The 27,803-nt window shown below is 46.0% G+C and overlaps 1 protein-coding gene across 1 annotated transcript; it reads right to left on the bottom strand.

Annotated features, from left to right (window-relative positions):
- Window positions 1-1,418: 1,418 nt before the first annotated feature.
- On the bottom strand, window positions 1,419-27,236 carry LOC104916172 (uncharacterized). The gene is made up of 38 exons (XM_085214678.1): window positions 27,020-27,236; window positions 25,110-25,252; window positions 23,384-23,725; window positions 21,809-22,072; window positions 20,997-21,263; window positions 20,034-20,087; window positions 17,629-17,673; window positions 17,431-17,448; window positions 17,254-17,298; window positions 17,058-17,075; window positions 16,881-16,925; window positions 16,682-16,702; window positions 16,505-16,549; window positions 16,306-16,326; window positions 15,876-15,896; window positions 15,732-15,752; window positions 14,148-14,192; window positions 13,949-13,969; window positions 13,511-13,556; window positions 12,370-12,575; window positions 12,171-12,191; window positions 11,757-11,777; window positions 11,459-11,479; window positions 10,467-10,511; window positions 10,268-10,288; window positions 9,854-9,874; window positions 9,556-9,576; window positions 8,564-8,608; window positions 8,365-8,385; window positions 7,951-7,971; window positions 7,653-7,673; window positions 6,662-6,706; window positions 6,463-6,483; window positions 6,049-6,069; window positions 5,751-5,771; window positions 4,760-4,804; window positions 3,239-3,265; window positions 1,419-2,507 (listed from the first exon to the last, which is right to left on the bottom strand). The coding sequence occupies exons 2-38, from the start codon at window positions 25,210-25,212 to the stop codon at window positions 1,945-1,947; spliced, it is 2,670 nt and encodes an 889-aa protein (XP_085070804.1). The 5' UTR covers window positions 25,213-25,252; window positions 27,020-27,236; the 3' UTR covers window positions 1,419-1,944.
- Between the last annotated feature and the right edge of the window lie 567 nt (window positions 27,237-27,803).

Consider the following 27,803-nt stretch of genomic DNA (forward strand, 5'->3'; position numbering starts at 1 on the left):
CTCCTTGGGTAATTGCAATCTTGCCAGCTGCTGAATAATTACTGGAGTTGACTTACTGAGATGATCATCTATAAAGAGAAGGTGCAGTGTTGAGGAAAACTCCAGGGTGGAATACAGTGAATATGCAAGGAATCTGTACTATGATAGTTCCCTAAGCAGCATAACCTACTACCTTAGATGTTAGTAACACAAGCTCAGCTTAGTATGTTGACTCCAAGAAACACAGCATGGAGAATAGAGGGGAATGTGAACGCCACAGCCAGGCTCCTTGATAACACTGCAGGGATGGGAACTTGGTGGTACTACTGAAATGGCAAACTGCATAGTTGCCATTCTGAGCCTGCAGTTTTTAATTTTCTGTTGTACCAATTGCAATAAATGTATGTATGACTGGAGTCACTGAAGATCTATGAGAAAGCAAGAAAACACTTTAAATGGCTTAAAATAGGATGAATTTTCTAGAAGTTAACAGACAAGTTGGGAGGACTGCTGAATTCTGGGGTCAGACAGAGTGAGCCCATCTTCCCCACCTTGCCACTTGAGCAAGATTCACATACTCAATTATACCAAACACGTCCATGGGAAGCTTACAAGTCTCTGTAGAATTATTTCATACTTGAACTCATTTGCAGTTGGCTGCATTATTCACTTGTTCTGATGACAGTGTATTTATCTCCATCAATCCAAAGGAATCTGTAATCTGTTGCTCCAGCAAATAGCACTGTGCATTAATCTAGGCAGTAGAGTTCTCACTGAAGTTAACCAAATTTCTTAAGATCGCTGTGTTAGTTCTTTTGAATGCAACTACATTGAAGGTGCACTGTGTTCCTTGTGTATTTGTAATTATGATAATCTGATATATTGAACATAACAAGACTTCAGTGCCAAAACTCAGTGTTTAAGTCAAGCTGCCCTCAGCCCCTCTGATACCTGTGGACAAGCTGGAATACAAAGGGGTTTATATTCTCCCAAACATCTTTAAGGCAACACTAGCATGTTAGGATCAGGTGTTCTAACAGCAATAGACACCAACAAAGAGAGAAGCAAAGACATTCTTGCTCTGGCAGAGGCTACTCTGAAAACTGTGCAAAGGAGACTTTGTGTATGCATTCTAAAATAGGTTCTTGAGGATGTATCCCTTCTCTCCTGAGGAGAGATAAAGATGAAATCCATGAATCTAGAAATAGCAGGAAGGGCAGGAGGTCAACATCAAATTCACTGACATGGAAGCTTAGACATCTTCATCTTCATGTGTGAATTCTGTCCGTACTCACTGAAAATGAGAGGATATTAGTACCTTGTAAATTCTCCTGAATATTTTTTAGACCATATACCAAAATGAGGAAGGCTGGCCCATATTCCACACCACTTCCAAGTGAAAGGACTTTCCGCAGAAAGAAATACTGATGGAAAGTCAGTCAAGTTGCCTTCAGTAGGCACTCTGTTTTTGCAACTGATATACAAGGATCTGCCATGACTGGTGATCATCCATTACCAGAAGTCAGAGGTATTATTAAGCAGTGTGATTTCAGTTTATCAGAAAGCTCTCCCATTCTAGCACACTAGCCAACTTTTGCACATAAGTGTCATGAATGTTTCCTGTGATGACCAGTGCACAGACAAAGAATTCATGCTCTTCTTCACATGTGATGGAATGATCTCTACACAGGCACACACACACAAAACAATAGTGATCAGTTCCTGCACTTAGAAAACGTTTGTGTAGGTTCATAGAAACACCTGGAGGCTCTTTCCACCTGTTGACTAGTGGCCTGAAGTCAGAGTTTTCCTACAGAAATGGCTCACGGAAGGCTTATCAAACAATGGTGAAAGAATTTTATGTTTCAACTTGGTGGCACAAAGCATGGGGCTGAATATAGTGTACTCTGACCTCAGACTCTGGATTTTAGTCATTAATTAACCGCGCATTTTCACTTCAACCATTCATTTGTCATCATCATCAAACCCCCACGCAATTCTTAGAGGCTCAGTGTCAGAATTGGTTGCAGCTGAACCTGTTGAGAAGAAAGGAAAAAGCCTCACATTCTGGCTGTGGTGATTAACAAAGCTAAAAGTGTACACCAGCTTTTTCTGATGAACACTGAAGAATGACAGCTTCTTGGATGAGATGTCCAGGAAGATCCCAATCTTCTGTGGCCTACCACTCACAGTCAAACGGGTCCAAGGATCTGAATGGGCCCAATACTCTTGCCCATCTGCTAACCCTATGACCCAGAAACCATTCTCTGGGGACAGAGCCACTGTCTCTTTCCGGGTCACAGTCTCTCGGGCAACACCCAAGTTCCAGTTGCGCTTCTTTCCAACATCCACTTCCCAGTAATGTCTCCCCGATGTGTAACCTTCCTTTGCCAACAGAAAAGTGTGGGAATCAAATCTCTCCTCCTTGCTGGGCACCTTTCTGATCACACCGGTGTCTGTTACGCTCTTCCCATCTTCAGACACTTGCAGTCTAGGATGAGCTGTGTCAGCGTCAAGGGTGACATCAACTGCAATAATAAGGCAATTTATTAAGTATTAAATAAGAAGGGGACTACTGCTTTGAGACTTCCTGTTGATTGATCCTATGAATATATATTTATTCCCCTGTCTTGCCTTGATCTCCACTCTGATAGGCCCTAGGAAATTTCTTTGCCCAGGATCCCGCCAACTTCTGGCAACCCAAGTCATCTCCCTTCTCCTCTGTGTCTCATCTGTGACATACTGAAAGACACTAGCATGCAACAATGGCATGCAACACAAAGGAGAAATGTAAGGAGATTATAAGCTTTTGATTAAGGAATCGTTCAACAGGAAGGAAGAGACCAGACAATAAGAGCCATGCTTTGGAACACAGCTCCTCTTTCAACAAAACCAGAATCACAAAATCTTCTCCCAAGGGAATGGGGAATAATTCCATTCGCCAAGGTTGCATGACAAATTCAGCAGGTTTGTGTACACTTAGCAGTAGTATTGCTCTAGATGAACACCCTGAAACAAGCTCCTCCTTCCTATACAGGCCAAACCTCTAATTTTATAGAAGAAACAATTCTGTTATATATCCCAGAAGAACAGAAATTATTGAGACGTTTCTAGGACAGCAAAGGGATAACTAAAGGATTCAAAATCAGTTATTTCTCTTGTGCTGTTACTTACAGAACAAGAGGCCTGAGAACAAATGGTTACTCATGAGCTACATTAAAGCTTTAAGAGGTGGGATTCGGAATGGCATTTTTCTTACCTTTGTGTCTTTGCGCACGCAATAACTCTACAGGAAACAAAAAAAGGAAGAAAATTGTTTTCAGGAAATCTAGTCTCCAGTGACTTAACAGCCCATGCTACTGGCAGATGGTCCAGCACTTGTGTTATTGCTAGCCTGTTCTGCAGGTAAGAAGGCCATTTTATGATGATTATCTTCCGTGACAAAGGACAAGAATATTTGAAACCAGGAAAACATCAGCTGATTACACAGAAGTGTATTATACTTAAACAGTAAGTTCAAAACTTCCATGAGATCCCACACAACTAAAAGAAAAAGGCAAAACCTACTGTGCCCGAGACAGATCCCAGAGAGTCTACCTCTCTGGAGATACTCAAAAGCCACAAGGACGTTTTTCTGTGCAACCTATAATAGGAAACCTGCTTTAGCAGGAGGACTGGGTGACCTAGAGATATCCTTTGCAAGCCTCACAATTCTGTGATTCCAACACCAGTTTTGAAAATCAGAAGCTGCAGGAGAGAACAGCCCAGGAGATGAGGAGAAACACATCCCAGGTGAAGTCCTCCCTTCACACTTGGTTTTGCAACATGAGCACTCAAGGACATTCAACACTTAACATTCACTAAACAGATTCTGAGAGTGCTGAAAGACAAAGACAACGCAAACAGTAGCTCCACAGTTAGGTTGAGGAACCACTTCCAAAACAAGCAGATAAAAAAACATTATGCAAGTGGTCCAGACTCCTCAAAAGTAACATGCAACATTCACACTGGCCACCACAAAGCAATGATGTCCTGAACGATAAGAGAAAATCAGTGTGGTTCAGATGATATTCTTGAGACCAACCCAGGAGATGACAAGCACCAGTTGGAACACTGAGACTGAGGATGCAGCAGGCTCAATAACAGATCTGTCTGCAGACACATGGAGGCATTGCTGGAATAGCCCTCTTGGCTTTATCCAGGACCTTATCCCAATAGCAAATGCCTGAGCTCAGGCTCAGGGACTCCAACTTCTTTGCACTGAGGACCTCTGCCCAATCCAGTCAGCCAGTGCAGAAAAAGTCACAATGTCCAGTTACAAATGCAAAGGTCCCCGAAGCACTGCTTCCTTGGATTTCCCAACCCAGCAAGGATCAACACAGGATATAGGAGGTGCCAAGGCTCATCCCATGTCATGCAGCCCAACACACCCCTCACATTAGAGCCAGAATAATTTTACCACTCAAAGAGACAATGTCAACCACAGGAGAACGTGTTGCCATGGGCCCAACCATCAGTAGACATAGAGTCGCAGCCATGCCTCAGCAGCCCCTTCTCCAGTCCCATTTGCTCCAAAAACTCCTCCACACACAGAACAACACCATGACAAATCAACATGAATATTGGTGGAAGGGGGGAACACCTTGCTTAGCACTCACAAATGCTCGGGAACAGTGTGGGACACCTTCAACAAGGCACCCTCACACTACATAAACACAGTCGTTTTGCTCGAGATTCCTCACGCACAGAAGCACTGGGACATTACGTTGCATAAACTCACCTTTCTCTGCATCCTCCTGTACTCTTCCTTGCTTCAGGAGCTCCTCTGAAAAATACGTGTGGGGAGAAGGAAGACACCTCAGGATCTGTCCCAGGAAGGAGGCGATGCCAACCGATGGTAAAAGGTCCCCATGAGCTCTGGGCACAGCTGCACCCAGCTGCAGTGCTGAGACAGTCCAACGGCCCTCCGTGCTGCTCCCCATGCCTCACGGATGTGGTCCACGCACTACCAAACGTGGAAGAAACCACGCCCCCACCGCTGCCTTTCTGCATCACACAAGCAGCTCTACCAGGCCTTACTGTGCATCACTGGGGGTGGAATGCCATTCCCATGCGGCCACTTGTTGCCACAAGCTGCTGAGTAAAGGATTGACGAAGCAACACGGCTCTGGAAATCTAACACTGGCAACTCCTGAGCATCAGTAAGCCAAAGGATCAAAGCACATCCCAGTAGTGCTGCTCATGCGTAAATGTGTCAGGGAACAGCCCAGGAGACCAAGACTAGCAAATCCCAAGAGAATTCGCCTTTCCCCTAGGTCTTTGTCCCATCGTCACACAGTGACATAAGAGCATGAAGGTACACCTACCAAGCTACTTCTCACATTGTGCTGAAAGGGAAGCAAACCCTTAGCAGAATCTCCACAGCTGCACTGCTGAGCTTACACTCCAATTTAGGAGTTCCCAAAGCCATTGAGCAAGCAGCAAGGAGTCCCAAACTTCTCCGTGGATGGCATTTCCTTTCTTTTGGGATAGACGTCATCACAAAGCAATTAATTCAAACTTCTCTCAGCAGCACTGCCACCCACTCTTCAAACCACCTCCTCCATCACAACAAGGTCCCAAAAGCTATCAGAACTTTCCATCAAGTCAGATATTTGTAACTTGTTGCAGACAGCAGCTGAGGTGAAGCAAAGCTTTAGCCTAGACCTTCCTCAACAATCGGAGTCCCAGTGCCAGCACTCAAGGTTATCACACTGTTAACACGCACTTACCTATCTGCTCTTGACATTGTGCTGAAAGGCAAAGACACCATGATTAGAAGCTCCAGAGTGGGGCTGCAGAGCCAGACAGTCAAAACAAAGCGCCCAAATGCACTGTAGCACTGGCCTTAGGACACAGCCTTGGCAAAGCCAAAGCTGAAGAACACCCGCTGGAACAGGGAGACTGGGCTAGAGGCAGGTTCAATCGTTCACCCGTGTGGGGGTGCTTGGCATGGCTGGAATAGCCCTCCTCACCATCCCCAAGGCCATAATCCCATTGGGAACGTTTGTGGGCAAGACAAGGACTCACCATACTTGGCACGGAGCTCCTCTGCACAGTCACCGCAGCCATCACAAAAGAAAACAACAAGTTAGGCCCAAGAACCTCATGTCCAGGGGGGACTTCCCACACTTGCCAGTAGCAAAAGCTTTTGCTAGAGGGACTTTGGCTCACACCCCGACATAGCGACACTCATGTCCCCCGCCATCTGATTGGGAACGCTGCCACCAACACCAGCCACAACTCAAACAGCAGCAGACAGGGCTGCTCAGGGCTCAGGCTCTCCCTCTACAAGCTCCCCAGCTCTGTCTTCCCACCACAGACCCTTTCGCACCCTCTTCCAAACACTCCAACACACACATCCCCATCACCAGCACAACACCATGACAAATAAACAGGAATATTGGTGGACCGGATGGCTTGCCTGGAGACAGTCGCACTCACCATTCTCCTTCTTCAGAGTCTCTGCAGAAAGACAAAGAGGAAGGGGGGAACACCTTGCTTAGCACCCTATCACTCACAAATGCTCGGGAACAGTGTGGGACACCATCAACAAGGCGCTCTCACACTACATAAACACAGTCGTTTTGCTCGAGATTCCTCACGCACAGAAGCACTGGGACATTACGTTGCATAAACTCACCTTTCTCTGCATCCTCCTGTGCTCTTCCTTGCTTCAGGAGCTCCTCTGAAAAATACGTGTGGGGAGAAGGAAGACACCTCAGGATCTGTTCCAGGAAGGAGGCGATGCCAACCGATGGTAAAAGGTCCCCATGAGCTCTGGGCACAGCTGCACCCAGCTGCAGTGCTGAGACAGTCCAACGGCCCTCCGTGCTGCTCCCCATGCCTCACGGATGTGGTCCACGCACTACCAAACGTGGAAGAAACCACGCCCCCGCCCCTGCTTTTCTGCATCACACAAGCAGCTCCACCAGGCCTTACTGTGCATCACTGGGGGTGGAATGCCATTCCCATGTGGCCACTTGTTGCCACAAGCTGCTGAGTTAAGGATTGATGCAGCAACACGGCTCTGGAAATCTAACACTGGCAACTCCTGAGCATCAGTAAGCCAAAGGATCAAGGCACATCCCAGTAGTGCTGCTCATGCGTAAATGTGTCAGGGAACAGCCCAGGAGACCAAGACTAGCAAATCCCAAGAGAATTCGCCTTTCCCCTCGGTCTTTGTCCCATCGTCACACAGTGACATAAGAGCATGAAGGTACACCTACCAAGCTACTTCTCACATTGTGCTGAAAGGGAAGCAAACCCTTAGCAGAATCTCCACAGCTGCACTGCTGAGCGTACATTCCAATTTAGGAGTTCCCAAAGCCATTGAGCAAGCAGCAAGGAGTCCCAAACTTCTCCGAGGATGGCATTTCCTTTCTTTTGGGATAGCCGTCATCACAAAGCAATTAATTCAAACTTCTCTCAGCAGCACTGCCACTCACTCTTCAAACCGCCTCCTCCATCACAACAAGGTCCCAAAAGCTATCAGAACTTTCCATCAAGTCAGATATTTGTAACTTGTTGCAGACAGCAGCTGAGGTGAAGCAAAGCTTTAGCCTAGACCTTCCTCAACGATCAGAGTCCCAGTGCCAGCACTCAAGGTTATCACACTGTTAACACGCACTTACCTATCTGCTCTTGACATTGTGCTGAAAGGCAAAGACACCATGATTAGAAGCTCCAGAGTGGGGCTGCAGAGCCAGACACTCAAAACAAAGCGCCCAAATGCATTATAGCACTGGCCTTAGGACACAGCCTTGGCAAAACCAAAGCTGAAGAACACCAGCTGGAACAGGGAGACTGGGCTAGAGGCAGGTTCAATCGTTCACCCGTGTGGGGGTGCTTGGCATGGCTGGAATAGCCCTCCTCACCATCCCCAAGGCCATAATCCCATTGGGAACGTTTGTGGGCAAGACAAGGACTCACCATACTTGGCACGGAGCTCCTCTGCACAGTCACCGCAGCCATCACAAAAGAAAACAACAAGTTAGGCCCAAGAACCTCATGTCCAGGGGGGACTTCCCACACTTGCCAGTAGCAAAAGGTTTTGCTAGAGGGACTTTGGCTCACACCCCGACATAGCGACACTCATGTCCCCCGCCATCTGATTGGGAACGCTGCCACCAACACCAGCCACAACTCAAACAGCAGCAGACAGGGCTGCTCAGGGCTCAGGCTCTCCCTCTACAAGCTCCCCAGCTCTGTCTTCCCTCCACAGACCCTTTCGCACCCTCTTCCAAACACTCCAACACACACATCCCCATCACCAGCACAACACCATGACAAATAAACAGGAATATTGGTGGACCGGATGGCTTGCCTGGAGACAGTCGCACTCACCATTCTCCTTCTTCAGAGTCTCTGCAGAAAGACAAAGAGGAAGGGGGGAACACCTTGCTTAGCACCCTATCACACACAAATGCTCAGGAACAGTGTGGGACACCATCAACAAGGCACTCTCACACTATATAAACAAAGTCGTTTTGCTCGAGATTCCTCACGCACAGAAGCACTGGGACATTACGTTGCATAAACTCACCTTTCTCTGCATCCTCCTGTGCTCTTCCTTGCTTCAGGAGCTCCTCTGAAAAATACGTGTGGGGAGAAGGAAGACACCTCAGGATCTGTTCCAGGAAGGAGGCGATGCCAACCGATGGTAAAAGGTCCCCATGAGCTCTGGGCACAGCTGCATCCAGCTGCAGTGCTGAGACAGTCCAACGGCCCTCCGTGCTGCTCCCCATGCCTCACGGATGTGGTCCACGCACTACCAAACGTGGAAGAAACCACGCCCCCGCCCCTGCTTTTCTGCATCACACAAGCAGCTCTACCAGGCCTTACTGTGCATCACTGGGGGTGGAATGCCATTCCCATGCGGCCACTTGTTGCCACAAGCTGCTGAGTTAAGGATTGACGCAGCAACATGGCTCTGGAAATCTAACACTGGCAACTCCTGAGCATCAGTAAGCCAAAGGATCAAAGCACATCCCAGTAGTGCTGCTCATGCGTAAATGTGTCAGGGAACAGCCCAGGAGACCAAGACTAGCAAATCCCAAGAGAATTCGCCTTTCCCCTAGGGTCTTTGTCCCATCGTCACACAGTGACATAAGAGCATGAAGGTACACCTACCAAGCTACTTCTCACATTGTGCTGAAAGGGAAGCAAACCCTTAGCAGAATCTCCACAGCTGCACTGCTGAGCTTACACTCCAATTTAGGAGTTCCCAAAGCCATTGAGCAAGCAGCAAGGAGTCCCAAACTTCTCCGTGGATGGCATTTCCTTTCTTTTGGGATAGACGTCATCACAAAGCAATTAATTCAAACTTCTCTCAGCAGCACTGCCACCCACTCTTCAAACCGCCTCCTCCATCACAACAAGGTCCCAAAAGCTATCAGAACTTTCCATCAAGTCTGATATTTGTAACTCGTTGCAGACAACAGCTGAGGTGAAGCAAAGCTTTAGCCTAGACTTTCCTCAACATTCGGAGTCCCAGTGCCAGCACTCAAGGTTATCACACTGTTAACACGCACTTACCTATCTGCTCTTGACATTGTGCTGAAAGGCAAAGACACCATGATTAGAAGCTCCAGAGTGGGGCTGCAGAGCCAGACACTCAAAACAAAGCGCCCAAATGCACTGTAGCACTGGCCTTAGGACACAGCCTTGGCAAAGCCAAAGCTGAAGAACACCAGCTGGAACAGGGAGACTGGGCTAGAGGCAGGTTCAATCGTTCACCCGTGTGGGGGTGCTTGGCATGGCTGGAATAGCCCTCCTCACCATCCCCAAGGCCATAATCCCATTGGGAACGTTTGTGGGCAAGACAAGGACTCACCATACTTGGCACGGAGCTCCTCTGCACAGTCACCGCAGCCATCACAAAAGAAAACAACAAGTTAGGCCCAAGAACCTCATGTCCAGGGGGGACTTCCCACACTTGCCAGTAGCAAAAGGTTTTGCTAGAGGGACTTTGGCTCACACCCCGACATAGCGACACTCATGTCCCCCGCCATCTGATTTGGAACGCTGCCACCAACACCAGCCACAACTCAAACAGCAGCAGACAGGGCTGCTCAGGGCTCAGGCTCTCCCTCTACAAGCTCCCCAGCCCTGTCTTCCCTCCACAGACCCTTTCGCACCCTCTTCCAAACACTCCAACACACACATCCCCATCACCAGCACAACACCATGACAAATGAACATGAATATTGATGCAACGGATGGCTTGCCTGGAGACAGTCGCACTCACCATTCTCCTTCTTCAGAGTCTCTGCAGAAAGACAAAGAGGAAGGGGGGAACACCTTGCTTAGCACCCTATCACACACAAATGCTCAGGAACAGTGTGGGACACCATCAACAAGGCACTCTCACACTATATAAACAAAGTCGTTTTGCTCGAGATTCCTCACGCACAGAAGCACTGGGACATTACGTTGCATAAACTCACCTTTCTCTGCATCCTCCTGTGCTCTTCCTTGCTTCAGGAGCTCCTCTGAAAAATACGTGTGGGGAGAAGGAAGACACCTCAGGATCTGTTCCAGGAAGGAGGCGATGCCAACCGATGGTAAAAGGTCCCCATGAGCTCTGGGCACAGCTGCATCCAGCTGCAGTGCTGAGACAGTCCAACGGCCCTCCGTGCTGCTCCCCATGCCTCACGGATGTGGTCCACGCACTACCAAACGTGGAAGAAACCACGCCCCCGCCCCTGCTTTTCTGCATCACACAAGCAGCTCTACCAGGCCTTACTGTGCATCACTGGGGGTGGAATGCCATTCCCATGCGGCCACTTGTTGCCACAAGCTGCTGAGTTAAGGATTGACGCAGCAACATGGCTCTGGAAATCTAACACTGGCAACTCCTGAGCATCAGTAAGCCAAAGGATCAAAGCACATCCCAGTAGTGCTGCTCATGCGTAAATGTGTCAGGGAACAGCCCAGGAGACCAAGACTAGCAAATCCCAAGAGAATTCGCCTTTCCCCTAGGGTCTTTGTCCCATCGTCACACAGTGACATAAGAGCATGAAGGTACACCTACCAAGCTACTTCTCACATTGTGCTGAAAGGGAAGCAAACCCTTAGCAGAATCTCCACAGCTGCACTGCTGAGCTTACACTCCAATTTAGGAGTTCCCAAAGCCATTGAGCAAGCAGCAAGGAGTCCCAAACTTCTCCGTGGATGGCATTTCCTTTCTTTTGGGATAGACGTCATCACAAAGCAATTAATTCAAACTTCTCTCAGCAGCACTGCCACCCACTCTTCAAACCGCCTCCTCCATCACAACAAGGTCCCAAAAGCTATCAGAACTTTCCATCAAGTCTGATATTTGTAACTCGTTGCAGACAACAGCTGAGGTGAAGCAAAGCTTTAGCCTAGACTTTCCTCAACATTCGGAGTCCCAGTGCCAGCACTCAAGGTTATCACACTGTTAACACGCACTTACCTATCTGCTCTTGACATTGTGCTGAAAGGCAAAGACACCATGATTAGAAGCTCCAGAGTGGGGCTGCAGAGCCAGACACTCAAAACAAAGCGCCCAAATGCACTGTAGCACTGGCCTTAGGACACAGCCTTGGCAAAGCCAAAGCTGAAGAACACCAGCTGGAACAGGGAGACTGGGCTAGAGGCAGGTTCAATCGTTCACCCGTGTGGGGGTGCTTGGCATGGCTGGAATAGCCCTCCTCACCATCCCCAAGGCCATAATCCCATTGGGAACGTTTGTGGGCAAGACAAGGACTCACCATACTTGGCACGGAGCTCCTCTGCACAGTCACCGCAGCCATCACAAAAGAAAACAACAAGTTAGGCCCAAGAACCTCATGTCCAGGGGGGACTTCCCACACTTGCCAGTAGCAAAAGGTTTTGCTAGAGGGACTTTGGCTCACACCCCGACATAGCGACACTCATGTCCCCCGCCATCTGATTTGGAACGCTGCCACCAACACCAGCCACAACTCAAACAGCAGCAGACAGGGCTGCTCAGGGCTCAGGCTCTCCCTCTACAAGCTCCCCAGCCCTGTCTTCCCTCCACAGACCCTTTCGCACCCTCTTCCAAACACTCCAACACACACATCCCCATCACCAGCACAACACCATGACAAATGAACATGAATATTGATGCAACGGATGGCTTGCCTGGAGACAGTCGCACTCACCATTCTCCTTCTTCAGAGTCTCTGCAGAAAGACAAGGAGGAAGGGGGGAACACCTTGCTTAGCACCCTATCACACACAAATGCTCGGGAACAGTGTGGGACACCATCAACAAGGCACCCTCACACTACATAAACACAGTCGTTTTGCTCGAGATTCCTCACGCACAGAAGCACTGGGACATTACGTTGCATAAACTCACCTTTCTCTGCATCCTCCTGTGCTCTTCCTTGCTTCAGGAGCTCCTCTGAAAAATACGTGTGGGGAGAAGGAAGACACCTCAGGATCTGTCCCAGGAAGGAGGCGATGCCAACCGATGGTAAAAGGTCCCCATGAGCTCTGGGCACAGCTGCACCCAGCTGCAGTGCTGAGACAGTCCAACGGCCCTCCGTGCTGCTCCCCATGCCTCACGGATGTGGTCCACGCACTACCAAACGTGGAAGAAACCACGCCCCCGCCCCTGCCTTTCTGCATCACACAAGCAGCTCTACCAGGCCTTACTGTGCATCACTGGGGGTGGAATGCCATTCCCATGTGGCCACTTGTTGCCACAAGCTGCTGAGTTAAGGATTGATGCAACAACACGGCTCTGGAAATCTAACACTGGCAACTCCTGAGCATCAGTAAGCCAAAGGATCAAGGCACATCCCAGTAGTGCTGCTCATGTGTAAATGTGTCAGGGAACAGCCCAGGAGACCAAGACTAGCAAATCCCAAGAGAATTCGCCTTTCCCCTAGGGTCTTTGTCCCATCGTCACACAGTGACATAAGAGCATGAAGGTACACCTACCAAGCTACTTCTCACATTGTGCTGAAAGGGAAGCAAACCCTTAGCAGAATCTCCACAGCTGCACTGCTGAGCGTACACTCCAATTTAGGAGTTCCCAAAGCCATTGAGCAAGCAGCAAGGAGTCCCAAACTTCTCCGTGGATGGCATTTCCTTTCTTTTGGGATAGACGTCATCACAAAGCAATTAATTCAAACTTCTCTCAGCAGCACTGCCACCCACTCTTCAAACCGCCTCCTCCATCACAACAAGGTCCCAAAAGCTATCAGAACTTTCCATCAAGTCTGATATTTGTAACTCGTTGCAGACAACAGCTGAGGTGCCATGATTAGAAGCTCCAGAGTGGGGTTGCAGAGCCAGACAGTCAAAACAAAGCGCCCAAATGCACTGTAGCACTGGCCTTAGGACACAGCCTTGGCAAAGCCAAAGCTGAAGAACACCAGCTGGAACAGGGAGACTGGGCTAGAGGCAGGTTCAATCGTTCACCGTGTGGGGGTGCTTGGCATGGCTGGAATAGCCCTCCTCACCATCCCCAAGGCCATAATCCCATTGGGAACGTTTGTGGGCAAGACAAGGACTCACCATACTTGGCACGGAGCTCCTCTGCACAGTCACCGCAGCCATCACAAAAGAAAACAACAAGTTAGGCCCAAGAACCTCATGTCCAGGGGGACTTCCCACACTTGCCAGTAGCAAAAGGTTTTGCTAGAGGGACTTTGGCTCACACCCCGACATAGCGACACTCATGTCCCCCGCCATCTGATTTGGAACGCTGCCACCAACACCAGCCACAACTCAAACAGCAGCAGACAGGGCTGCTCAGGGCTCAGGCTCTCCCTCTACAAGCTCCCCAGCCCTGTCTTCCCACCACAGACCCTTTCGCACTCTCTTCCAAACACTCCAACACACACATCCCCATCACCAGCACAACACCACGATAAATAAACAGGAATATTGGTGGACCGGATGGCTTGCCTGGAGACAGTCGCACTCACCATTCTCCTTCTTCAGAGTCTCTGCAGAAAGACAAAGAGGAAGAGGGGAACACCTTGCTTAGCACCCTATCACACACAAATGCTCGGGAACAGTGTGGGACACCATCAACAAGGCACCCTCACACTACATAAACACAGTCGTTTTGCTCGAGATTCCTCATGCACAGAAGCACTGGGACATTACGTTGCATAAACTCACCTTTCTCTGCATCCTCCTGTGCTCTTCCTTGCTTCAGGAGCTCCTCTGAAAAATACGTGTGGGGAGAAGGAAGACACCTCAGGATCTATCCCAGGAAGGAGGCGATGCCAACCGATGGTAAAAGGTCCCCATGAGCTCTGGGCACAGCTGCACCCAGCTGCAGTGCTGAGACAGTCCAACGGCCCTCCGTGCTGCTCCCCATGCCTCACGGATGTGGTCCACGCACTACCAAACGTGGAAGAAACCACGCCCCCGCCCCTGCCTTTCTGCATCACACAAGCAGCTCTACCAGGCCTTACTGTGCATCACTGGGGGTGGAATGCCATTCCCATGTGGCCACTTGTTGCCACAAGCTGCTGAGTTAAGGATTGATGCAGCAACACGGCTCTGGAAATCTAACACTGGCAACTCCCGAGCATCAGTAAGCCAAAGGATCAAGGCACATCCCAGTAGTGCTGCTCATGCGTAAATGTGTCAGGGAACAGCCCAGGAGACCAAGACTAGCAAATCCCAGGAGAATTCGCCTTTCCCCTAGGGTCTTTGTTCCATCGTCACACAGTGACATCATAGCATGAAGGTACACCTACCAAGCTACTTCTCACATTGTGCTGAAAGGGAAGCAAACCCTTAGCAGAATCTCCACAGCTGCACTGCTGAGCGTACACTCCAATTTAGGAGTTCCCAAAGCCATTGAGCAAGCAGCAAGGAGTCCCAAACTTCTCCGTGGATGGCATTTCCTTTCTTTTGGGATAGACGTCATCACAAAGCAATTAATTCAAACTTCTCTCAGCAGCACTGCCACCCACTCTTCAAACCGCCTCCTCCATCACAACAAGGTCCCAAAAGCTATCAGAACTTTCCATCAAGTCTGATATTTGTAACTTGTTGCAGACAGCAGCTGAGGTGCCATGATTAGAAGCTCCAGAGTGGGGCTGCAGAGCCAGACAGTCAAAACAAAGCGCCCAAATGCATTATAGCACTGGCCTTAGGACACAGCCTTGGCAAAACCAAAGCTGAAGAACACCAGCTGGAACAGGGAGACCGGGGAGGTGGTAGGCTCAATCACAGATCTGTCTGGAGACACTTGACATTGCTGGAATAGCCCTCTTCACTATCCCCAAGGCATTATCCCAATAGCAAATGTCTGAGGGCAGGCTGAGGGACTCAACTTTCTTTGCACAGAGCCCTTCTTCCCCATCAATTCAGCCAGAGCAGAAAAAGTCACAATGTCAGTTACAAATCCAGAGGTCCCAGAGCACTGCTACCCAACCCAGCAAGGATCGACACAGGATTCCATAGGTGCCTTTGCTCATGCTATGTCATGCTGCCCAACACACCCCGCACACTAGAGCCAGAATAATTCCACCACTCCTTGCCACAGTGTCAAAGACTGATGGCCGCGTTGGCAGGGGCCGGGCCATCAGTAGCCTATGAGTCGCTGCCATCCCTCCACAGTCCCTTCTCTGCATTCTCATTTGCTCCAAAAACTCCTCCACAGACAACACCATCACCAGCACAACACCATGACAAATAAACCTGAATATTGGTGGAAGGGATGGCGTGCCACGGGACAGTCCCACTCACCATTCTCCTTTTTCAGAGTCTCTGCAGAAAGACAAGGAGGAAGGGGGGAACACCTTACTTAGCACCCCAGCATCCACAAAGACTTCGGGAACAGGATGGGAAGACCTACGTTGCAAATGCCGGAGGGCAAGCAGAAGGACTCACCATTCTTTGCACGGAGCTCCTCTGCCCAGTCCAAGTAGTCACAAAAAAAAGAAGAATCCAAGTCAGGTCCAGACCCACAGGTCCCAGGGTGCTGCCCATTGGAGCTGCCCACCCCAGCTATGTACAACAAAGGCCTCTGACAGGGAATTGGCTCAAGTCCATTCACACTCCCCCTCATAAGCCTCTGATTCTGGATGGGATCACTGCCACCAACTGCTCCAACCATCACTTCCCCCCAGCACACAGGACTAATCCGGCCCAGGCTCTCCATCCTGCCACCCCATCTCTGTCTTCTCTGAGCTGCCCTTTTTACACCCTCATCTCCTCCAAAGTCTCCGCCAAACTCATTACAACCTCCAACAGAACCGCACATCCCAACAGCCTGCCAAGCAGTTGCATGGGTTGGCAGGAGTGAGACTGCTCCACTCACCAATCTTCTTCTTCAGAGTCTCTGCAAGAAGAAAGGAGGAATGAAAGAATACCTTGCTTAGCACCCCATCCTCCATAAAGACTTGGGAAGAAGTGTGGGAAGCCTTCGACAAGGCACACCGACACTTACACCAACATTACATTATGCTGGTAATTCCTCATGCACAGAGGCATTGCCACACCGTCCTTCCTGTACATACCTTTCTCTGTGTCTTCCTCAGCTCTTCTTTGTGCCAGCAGTTCCTCTGAAAAAGAGGATCACTCTTATCTGCTCCAAAGACCCCACCAAACTCATTACAACCTCCAACAGAACCGCACATCCCAACAGCCTGCCGAGCAGTTGCATGGGTTGGCAGGAGTGAGACTGCTCCACTCACCAATCTTCTTCTTCAGAGTCTCTGCCAGAAGAAAGGAGGAATGAAAGAATACCTTGCTTAGCACCTCATCCTCCATAAAGACTTGGGAAGAAGTGTGGGAAGCCTTCGACAAGGCACACCGACACTTACACCAACATTACATTATGCTGGTAATTCCTCATGCACAGAGGCATTGCCACACCGTCCTTCCTGTACATACCTTTCTCTGCGTCTTCCTCAGCTCTTCTTTGTGCCAGCAGTTCCTCTGAAAAAGAGGATCAGTCTTATCTGCTCCAAAGTCCCCACCAAACTCATTACAACCTCCAACAGAACCGCACATCCCAACAGCCTGCCGAGCAGTTGCATGGGTTGGCAGGAGTGAGACTGCTCCACTCACCAATCTTCTTCAGGGTCTCTGCCAGAAGAAAGGAGGAATGAAAGAATACCTTGCTTAGCACCCCATCCTCCATAAAGACTTGGGAAGAAGTGTGGGAAGCCTTCGACAAGGCACACCGACACTTACACCAACATTACATTATGCTGGTAATTCCTCATGCACAGAGGCATTGCCACACCATCCTTCCTGTACATACCTTTCTCTGCGTCTTCCTCAGCTCTTCTTTGTGCCAGCAGTTCCTCTGAAAAAGAGGATCACTCTTATCTGCTCCAAAGTCCCCACCAAACTCATTACAACCTCCAACAGAACCGCACATCCCAACAGCCTGCCGAGCAGTTGCATGGGTTGGCAGGAGTGAGACTGCTCCACTCACCAATCTTCTTCAGGGTCTCTGCCAGAAGAAAGGAGGAAAGAAAGGAAATGTTGCTCAGCACCGCATCTTCCAGAAAGACTTGGGAAAAAGTATGGGAATGCTTCAACAAAGCACACTCACAATGAAGGTGCAGACCGTCATTATTCAAGAGAACACTCATGCACAGTGCCATTGGGGCACTACCCTGCATGAACTCACCTTTCTGTGCGTCCTCCCATGCTCTTCCTTGTGCATGGAGCTCCTCTAAAAAAGGGACACGGATATTGGTGAGAGTAATCAGGACACCTTTCTTAGCAACTCATTCCCTTCAGCTTTAGGGAAAAGGATGGGATGCCTTCAGCATGGCACACTCATCCTCCACCAACCCCTTACTTAGTCAAGGTTTTCCCTGGTTTTAAGATGGACCTTTCTGAGAAGAGATCTTGAATAATATTCCCAGGTTTGAGGTAACAACTACATCACATTTCAATTGCCCTTTCTTTCCCGTTCAGACCAAGACTTAAACCTCACAGTCCCCTATTTGCTCTGTCATGGCATATACTGTACCTTGGGCTGCTTGCTCTCAATGTCCTATGCTTAAAATCTTGCCAGAGGAGAAATGCCACTGAGAAAGAAGTCCAGTCAATATTTGAGTCCTAATATCATAAGTACATTCTTCCATCTGTACCCAATGCACTGTAGGGCACAGAAGAGCGCTGAGGCCACGGAGAGAACAAACCTTTGCACATTCCTCATTCTAATATGGAACTCACTCCATGGCTATTCTTCATTATTACACCATCAACACACACACTGATTTTTCTCTCACTGTGTGCTAAAATGAAAATACATGAAAAATAGCACCTCAGTGATTCCGTACTTGTCAGGGTATGGTATTCAATTTCCCTGGAGTTTTCTCCAAAGTTGTTCCACCTCACCAATTAGATCTGCATTTATTAGTGTGTATTCTGGCCAGTTTGTGAACTGTGGTCTCGTCTCCTGCCACAAATTCCTACAGACCCCGACAAACGCATAATGTGGCAGGAGAACAGCCTTGCCTCAGAGATGAGGACAGCCATTCTGAGCTCTCACTTCGGTCCACCAAATAAATGTATGTCCTACATACTCACTGTAAGCCAATCCACTCACTCTACTACACTCTTCCTTCTTTGGTTTATGATACCTGACACTCACAAGGACCCTTCCTAAGAAAGGACTGGACATTTTCTAGAAGAAGGAAAGTCTGTGTGCAGCTGTATACCTGCCTTCCTTATAATACTTCGGATCTTCCTCCCTCAATGAGGTCTTTGGGGACAGTGGTTAGAAGGGAAGTAGCAAAAGCTTTTCTCAGAGTTCTCTCAGCACCATGGCTGCAATACTATTCTAGATCTCTTCTCAGAAAGGTCCATCTAAAAATACTCCTTAAAACTTTGATATGTATCAATCCTGCAATTTGCCAGAAAATAAAGATATATATCCCAACTAAGTGCTATCAAGTTGTCTCACACCTGAATGTGAAATACACATCTGTGCTTAAAAGAAAAAAAAGAAAAAGAAAAAGAAAAAGAAAAAGGAAAAGGAAAAGAAAAAGAAAAAGAAAAAGAAAAAGAAAAAGAAAAAGAAAAAGAAAAAGAAAAAGAAAAAGAAAAAGAAAAAGAAAAAGAAAAAGAAAAAGAAAAAGAAAAAGAAAAAGAAAAAAAATCAAGAAAACTCACTTGTGTCAATGAATGGATGCCAAAGGATCATTTGGAAAATCTGTAGTACAAATGCTAAAAATGGAACTACGCTGTTACTGTCATGACAGAACCTAAATACATGGAATGCTATGGCCCAAAAGAAGTCAGATTTGTCTCCTTTTTTTTTTTCACATTTATACAAAATGATGCAGATTTTGCTTCATATAAAATGCCCCAGAGGCTTTTTTAGTGTTCTTCAGCATCATTGGCATTCTCAACATGCAGAAACCATATTCTCTCTTCTGCTGCACACAGGAGACAGTTTTTACTTTTCTCCAGGTAACAGTAAGCTTGTCAAACTATATAATTTCAATTTTGATTAAAATATTTCCACACGAAAATTGATTTTGGTGAATTCTATACATTGGGAAGGAAAAATGATAGTGTGAAAAGACACCCAATTCATAACATCTTAACAGACAGATGCCCAGTTAATAAGGAATATTTCTGTAATTCATTACTAAGACAGAAAAGAATAAATAAAAAGGAAGTAAAATCAATAAAAGGAAAGATGAGGCAATGAAAAAGGTATTTCACTTGAGAAAACTAACTTCAGAATGTCTGGGTGCTAGAAACACAAAGGACCAGAAAGGCAAAGGACAGTATTGTTCTGTGAAGATCAGGGAAGATGTTGATTTTGGAAGATGGAGAGCTATGGGATACATTTGGAAGGCTGAAGCCACTCCTGAGTGAATTCATTAACAAAAAGATTCTCCTGAAGGAATCCAGAGCTGTGAGTTTCTTGGAAAGAATGAGTTATCTCCAACATAGGATGTCTATGCCACTTGGGAGGGCAGTAGAAGGTTGGAAATCATGGGTGAGAACGCTATCAAAAGTTCTCTGCTATGAATTGTAAACTGAGGGCTCTGGCATGGTGGAATAGCTTACCTATTGCAATAATGAAGCAAAAGAGATAAAGAATCCAGAGCCAGTCGTGGTTTTCTGAAAAAGGGAGAAAAAGCAGGTGTTTTTTTTTAAATGACAAATAAATTCTTGCAATATCATACAGGTGTAGAGTGGCAGTGGAAGTCATATAATCCGCACCATTTGGACATGGTGAACAGAAGAACATTTTTAAAAATAATTACTCATCTGGGAGAGTGATGAGGACCACAAAATATTTTAAAGAAAGCTTTAGTACTGAAGTTTTTGTATTCTACCACTTCTTAAACACCCTGGAGATAAACGAGGAAGGAAATATCTGGGAATTTTTAAACCAATGTTGATTTTGGAATTATGTCTCCACTATTATTCAAGAGCCTGCCTATTTAGCAGACTATTTCTGAATTGAGTAATATTGCTGTAAGCGATACCATAAAATTGCTCTATCTTAAGTTGAATTTCAAAGCCATGACTAAGTAGAATTTACAGAAAATGACCTGAGCGGCCCTTTCCAATATTAATGCTTTCATGATTCTATGATTCTGTGGGAGCTCAGCCCTAGCCTTGCTGCTCAGTATCATCTTTCAGTCAGAATAATTCTTAAAGAGCTTAATACAAAAGATCTGTCAGCATTGAAAAGTTGATATTCATGGTGGGAAACAGGATAGATGCACTTAGCTGAGGAACCCACTGTCTTCCTGGCCTTCCTGGCATCCCTAAGTGCTCTTTTCTTTTCAAACAGAAGTTGGGTAGTGCGATACCATAGCTGTAGAGCCACTGATTTTCTCAAGTTATTGAGAAATAGTTGTATGAATTGAGTCAGCTGTTGAGTGTTGTTGGAAACAGGGTGAAATAATTCACAGCATTTAGGCCCATCCTTCTTATTAGGGTAGGATAATGTGAAAAGAAGGCACCTTTCTCCAACAGAAAAGATTTAAGTACAAGAAATAAATCTTAATTGCTGCATACCTGACTGTTGAACAATGTGTAGATAGGATTCCCTATTATTTGACAAGTCAGCTGGTGGATGTCCACAACGTATCTCATCAGAGCTTTCTATTGCAAAAATATTGTACTTCTCCTCTAGAATGCTTGTCTTGGTCAACGAAGATAGATGTTCTCCTTGGGGAATATCTGAAATAGCCTTGGGATTTACACAGGCACCTCTCATTTGGCTTTTGTACATACAAGTACGTACAGTGCTTGGCTTTTGCATAATTATTTCATACAAAGAACCTGTAACAGAGGCAGCTGATCACCCTTGCATTGGGCATAACACAGAAATAACAAGTACAACATGAAAGAGATTTCAAAGAGCACCCACAGTTTTGTTGCTGCTTCATCTGCCAGCAAACACATCTGATTTTTGAGCATTTAATTTTAAAAATTTCAGAAGCAACAGGAAGAATTTTCATTTTTTCACTTCCAAACGTGTAACTTCCTGCCTGAACCAAGACAGATTTTCTCAAAAAGTTTTTCAATAAATTCAGCACAGATAATAGAAATTAGTGGCTAGACATTAGGAAAGCAGTCACTGTTCTCCATGACTGAGGTGGCATCTACAGTAAAAAAAGAAGACTCCTTTGGAATCACACTATCTTTCCAGTTTCCTGAGCGCAGGAACCCTGCACTCACAAAACAACACACACATTCACACTGTTAAAAACGAGTGAAACCTCTGAAACCCTTAATTTGTGGGTGGCATCCCTGCCCACAGCAGAGTTATTAGGAATATGAGGTCTTTAAGGTCCCTTCCAACCCAAACGATTCTAGGAACTTACCAGTTTGGTTTATCTTTTCTTTGGTGAGCGTAATGACACATTTCACATCTACATCATCACAAGGAACTGCCATGATGCTTTGTACTACAAAAAGGTCTGTCTCACTCCAGGTGATATTGGTCTTGATCTCCACATTTTTTTTGCCTCCTCCATAGGTTGTCCAAATGACTTGAGGCTTTGGGTACCATCCTTTTGAAATACATGTGTAGTGACACAAGTTCTCCTTTTGCTGATCCTTTACCAAAGCTGGTTTGTTCCCTATTGCTGTAATGGAATTATTGCAATGAGGGACAGGAAAAATACTCTGCATAACTCCTAAGTAAGTTATATAAAAACAAAAATATATAAAAACAAAAAAAAACAAGCAAATAAATCTGGAAATGTCAATACATTGCTCCAAATATTCGTGGCACATAGAAACTACCATACATGGCCAGACAAAAGAGTCATTTAGTTTGAATCTTACAAGGAAAAGCACCATAGTGCCACACCACACATAGTGAACCACAGGGAAATGGAATGGTGAAAAGTCAGGAAGACTATATGAAAAATTGAGAAAACAGGGGAGTCTCCATGTTACTGAGAGGGGATGTAATACAGACCAATTAAAAAAGAACGGTAGGGAGTGAAAGAATAATAAGGAATTGTTCTCTGTCTTGTCCAGTAAAAAAATAGCAGATGGCAGGTTCATAAATAAAATAAAAGTAAATGAATGAATGTATGAATAAATAGGAAGGAAGGAAGGAAGGAAGGAAGGAAGGAAGGAAGGAAGGAAGGAAGGAAGGAAGGAAGGAAGGAAGGAAGGAAGGAAGGAAGGAAGGAAGGGAGGAAGGAAGGAAGGAAGGAAGGAAGGAAGGAAGGAAGGAAGGAAGGAAGGAAGGAAGGAAGGAAGGGAGGAAGGAAGGAAGGAAGGAGAAGGAGAAGGAGAAGGAGAAGGAGAAGGAGAAGGAGAAGGAGAAGGAGAAGGAGAAAGGAAAAACCTTCATGCATTCTACAGATATGTGGAATACACTAGTGACAGATTTTAGAATGCTAGATATTTACATGCAGTCTAAACTAAGCTCCAGTGTGACTTGCCCAATAGGACACTGAACCCAATAAAATGTTTTCTGGAAAGTATTTCCAGGTTTGCAAGTGGGATAGGTCTTCTATGATGGAAGATTTCTCATGAAGAGAGAAAAGGGGCTGCTGGTAGATGAATATGTTTACTGCATATTGGTAAGTACCCTTTCTAGTGGCTCTGATTGTTTTTCAGTTTACGAAGTCAAACTGCCCCAAGTGCAGAGGTTGAACATTCATAATCCCAGAGCACAAAAACCTACCAGTACTGATACAGGAATACTCAGCATCATAATGCCGTTCCCCATTGCACTGTTTTCCCAACATGACAAGCCACAACACCTTGCTCCTTCTGTACCCAGACCTTAGACAGTCAGACCTGAAGCAAGGTTTTCCAGCATGTCTTGCCTTAATTCACTGTGGGGAAGATCTCAACTGCTGAGCAAGGTACAGACAAAGCAAAAGAGTCCTGATGGGAACTGAACTAAGCATGGTCATAGCAATCTCCCTGCTTACCTATAATATCAAGGTAAGTGACAGCCTCCTGGGAGACAGCATTGCCACTCACAACACAAATGTAGACCCCCCTGTCAGCTATTTGCACTTTTTGGATAGTCAGGAGAAATCTTCTTCTCTCCCAGCGCCCTTTAATCCTGCACTGTTCTTCATCCTGGCACTGCTCCACCTCCCCATCGAGGCTGGAGGAAGAGTAGAGTGGAGCATCTCTTCCCTTTTCCTCTTTGTACCAAAGCACGCTTGCGTTGGAGGGGATTCTGGGAGTCATCTGGCAAAACAGAGTTACTTGTTCACCAACAAGGGCAACTGAAGGATCAACGGTGATGGTGATAGAAACTTCACCTGCAAGGAAAAAGTGGGAGCACTGATTTTCTCTGCAAATATAATCATTCTGTGGATGGAAAAATGAGACAAAAAGTCTTGGCATTAGGTTAATCCAATACAAAAATGTGCTTCCTAGGCTAGAATTCTTCAGTCCCCTTCAATGATAAGGAGAGTTTTGAGTCAATGTTAGGATCTCTTTAAGCCACATACACACGTAAGAATTTCCACGTTTCCAGGTTTTACTCATGTCAGTCATGTTAGATAGTCCTGGAAAACAGGAGCATCTGGGACAGGAATTTTTTTCAGGCAGACAATTACTGGGAGGATTATAATTGAAAGATCAGTGACCAGCGAGCAAATTACCAACACGAGGTGCAAAGACCTGTGCAACAATCTTCACACCCTGAAAGCAATCTGTACAGGTTTTTGTTGTTCACTCAGTCTGTCTATGGGACCTGTGAGAGACTGACTGTACCTTTTCCATGTCTGTGTTACAACAACACACCTACTTTTACTCCCTGAGAACCCAGAGACGGACTGAAGTTTCTTCCATCATTTGAGATGGCCAGTGTTGTTCCAAGCCCTGGTCTAGATTGTGTCAGACAGATCTACATTACATTTATTCCATCAGAAAATGGGAATGTGATATGAAGTGCAGGTGTGATATCTCAGGATAACTGGCGCTGAACTGTACACTAAGATGTTGTGCCAAAGTAATAAGCAGAATTTTGGTTTGGTATTGCAGGATGCTCTAGGACATTTCCAGGTGGATGCATCAGCAGTGTGTGTGTTGGCAAGCAAACTGGGGCTGGAACGGTAACAGTCTTGATCTTTCCTTATCCCTTGAAAGAATCATTTGGAGACCTACCTCAGAAACTTCATCACAGCAAGTTTTAACGTGGTTCAAATCAATGGTTTAAACTCTAGCTAACTCCTGACCAGAAAGAACCAGACATGGGTTTAAAATAAATAATGTAAAGGTGGCACAGAAATGAAGGTAATATCCCATTGGAAGCATATGCCTACACCAAAGTTAGATTTCGGTTATTGTCTTTCCACAAGGGGCTTTTCACCCTCGACAACAATCCTCTAGTGATCAGCAACTAAGGTAGTCCACAGAAGAGATATTTAGCTTGATGACACCCACTTTTATTATGCAGGAAAATAGAAGATGCCTTTCTATCTTTTTTTTTTTTTTCTTTTTTGAGGGAGAGAGAGAGAGAGAGAGAGAAACTGAGAGAAACTGGGAGAAACTGAGAGAAACTGGAACTAGAACTCAGTTCCAGCCTACTCCATGGATTCTGCTCTCTTTATTTCACTGCCTGCTACTGATCTTACATATCGTACTTATTTATATTCTACAGCTAAATTGAATCACTGGATAGCATACATTTTGTCTTACCTGTAAACCACACTGCAATAAAAAAACATGTTGGAATACTCAAGAACAGGACTTCCCTCATATTTCTTAGGCGCATACTCGATAGAACTTCCCAAAATGTCATGTTGTGCAAGTTGTTTATAATCCTCCTGGAAAAGGCTGACCTGATATGAGAAAAAATAAGAATTCCTGAGAGGAACAAAACGTAAGCAAACAGACCTTCCTTGAACAGAAGCACTTTTCTTTAGCAAGGCATTGAGGTCTTCATTGCTCTTTAGCATGCAGAGTGGAAATATTCAGTACATCTTTTGATGATATTCATCCAAAGTGCGAAATGTGTGGTTTCAACTGACAACTTGAGTAAAGAAAATTCCTTAAGACTCATTTGGGCCTTTCCCACCTCCTCAGTTCCACCATTTTCCAACAGACAATAAAGAAGCAATACTCAAGAAAGAAACATACGCAGGATGGAAAAGAAGATATAAAATCTGATGAAATATTGTTGTATTTTCCTTCTTGGCCTAAGAATGGCAAAGCATTTAGGCCACCTGAAAATGACTTTTCCTTTGTCAGGCATGAACTTCTCAATCACAGAACTGCTTTACAGAACAACTACTTGTCCTGAGGCAACTTCAAGCAGGAAATACTTTTTTGCTTCTAAATAGTGCAAACAAAATATACAGCCCTTAGAACACATGGAGTTTTTCCCTCATGGTAGCTGATGATGATCTTAGTTTGGCATAAACTACAGACTCACTGTTCTCTCTCTGCTGAAGGCATTCTTGCAGCTCTGTACTATCCTAGGAGGAAATACATGAACAAGATGGGCAGCACAGACAGACTCTCAATACCCTCCATCTGGCTGCATACTGTAATCCCTGGGGTTCTTTTTGGCACTAAGAATTGCGTTGGTCACATGGTGCTCTCAGTTTTGTCACTGTCAGTGTCTTAAGCGCAATAAGAAGCCTTAACGACCCTGAGCACCCTCCCCTCCAGCCTTGCTTTGTGCCCATTGCTCTTGGAGATTCAAGCATGTACCATGGACTGCAGCCCTGTTCTGAGCTCTCCCTTCTTGACAGACCTTGGACCTGTGCTGCAGGTAGCTTGAGCCCTGGGCAGACCTTGAACCCAGACTGAAGCTCACTGCCAGTCCTGTTCTTACACTGTGCTGTGCATGGGCTGCAATGCATCAAATGCTCGTGTTGGCTTCATTTACAAAAATGTGCTGTGCTTCATGCTTCCTTACCTACACTGATTCTGCAGTGGTGTGTCACGTTCTGGTGCAAGATTCTCAGAGCAAGGTGCCAGTGGTGACTGAACTACCACCAGCCACTCCCTTCTTACAGCTCCTCTCATAGACTAAGCCCATCACCCCATCTCCCAGCATGCCCCACTCCCTATATCTATGGTTGTGTTATCTTGCACCTGCAATCTATCTTTACTGCAATGAGTTGTTCTCTTTCAGTGAAAAGTGTGAGTGAAGTGCTGAAGTGTAATAAAAGTACGTTAGGGCAATAAAGCTGAGTGTTGTAAGGAAGCACCAGAGGTATACACCATTACTCCTGAGAGTACAGACTTCAACTTCAGTGCACAGAGGAGAAAAAGAGACAGTGCAAATATCCACAACACCACTGAGGATTCTGATCAACCAAAAAGCATGTCAGAATAACGCATTCCCAATTAATTCCTTCACGTTGTTTCACCGAGCACCAAAACTGTACACAGCTGCATGCTAAAAATGATTAACTATATATAGACAAGCACAATGACCCACATTCCGACTACAAGTTTGTGCTTACGAATTCCTAGCAAAGTTTATATGTATTTCCAGAGTGGTGGTAGTCCAATGAAATAAAGCTGCAGTATAAGTCTCACAACGACAGTCTATTAACTTATATAAATATTCTGAGTCTTAGTTATCAGATACTCACTCTTGAATTTTGTTAAGATGTCCTCCACTTTAGTCCTTATCAGTACTGCACTCCCAACAAGTCTCTTGTGAAGTAGTAAATAGAACATTCCTAGCCAAAATTATATTCCTAGCCAAAGTTATATTATCTTGCTGTATTCATTATGTGTCTTTTCTAGCATTAAAAAGTCTCGTGCTCTTACCTATCAGCAGCCCTCTAGACCAGTTGTTGGAAAAAAAAAAAAATACCAGGAAGAAAGAAAATGTCTCAAGTCAGAGGCTGAAGTAGGTGGAGCAATTCCTTGCAAATAGGAAAACGATAAAGAAATGCCTCTCACTTGTTGGAAAAGGAAATCAAGATGGCTGCAATGTAACCGATAATTAAATTTTTAAAAAAATCGAATTAAGTTAAAAAGACAAAACAAACAAGATTTTCTTTCTGTGTATTGTGTGCTTTTGGCAAGGATCTAGTAGCCAAGGGGACTCAGGTGAGAGCTCGTGGTAGCTGATACAGTTCTGTGTTTTGGATTTAGGATGTGAATAATGGTGATACAACACCAGTGTTTTTGTTGCTGCAGAACAGTGCTTACATTGGGTCAAAGACATTTCAACTTCTCTCACTGTCCTGCAGCAATGAGTGGGGGAAGCACAAGGTGTTGGGAGGGTACAGTATGGGAACAGTTGACCTAAACTGGCCAAAGGGGTATTTCATACCATAGAACATCTTGGTGATCAGTAACACTGGGGGCTGGAGCTGCTCAGAGACCGACTGGCCATTGGTCACAAGGTGGTGAGCAATTGCTCTG

Source organism: Meleagris gallopavo, chromosome 33 (assembly GCF_905368555.1).
Source record: "Meleagris gallopavo chromosome 33, MGAL_WU_HG_1.1, whole genome shotgun sequence".
In the NCBI taxonomy this organism is placed as follows: domain Eukaryota; kingdom Metazoa; phylum Chordata; class Aves; order Galliformes; family Phasianidae; genus Meleagris; species Meleagris gallopavo.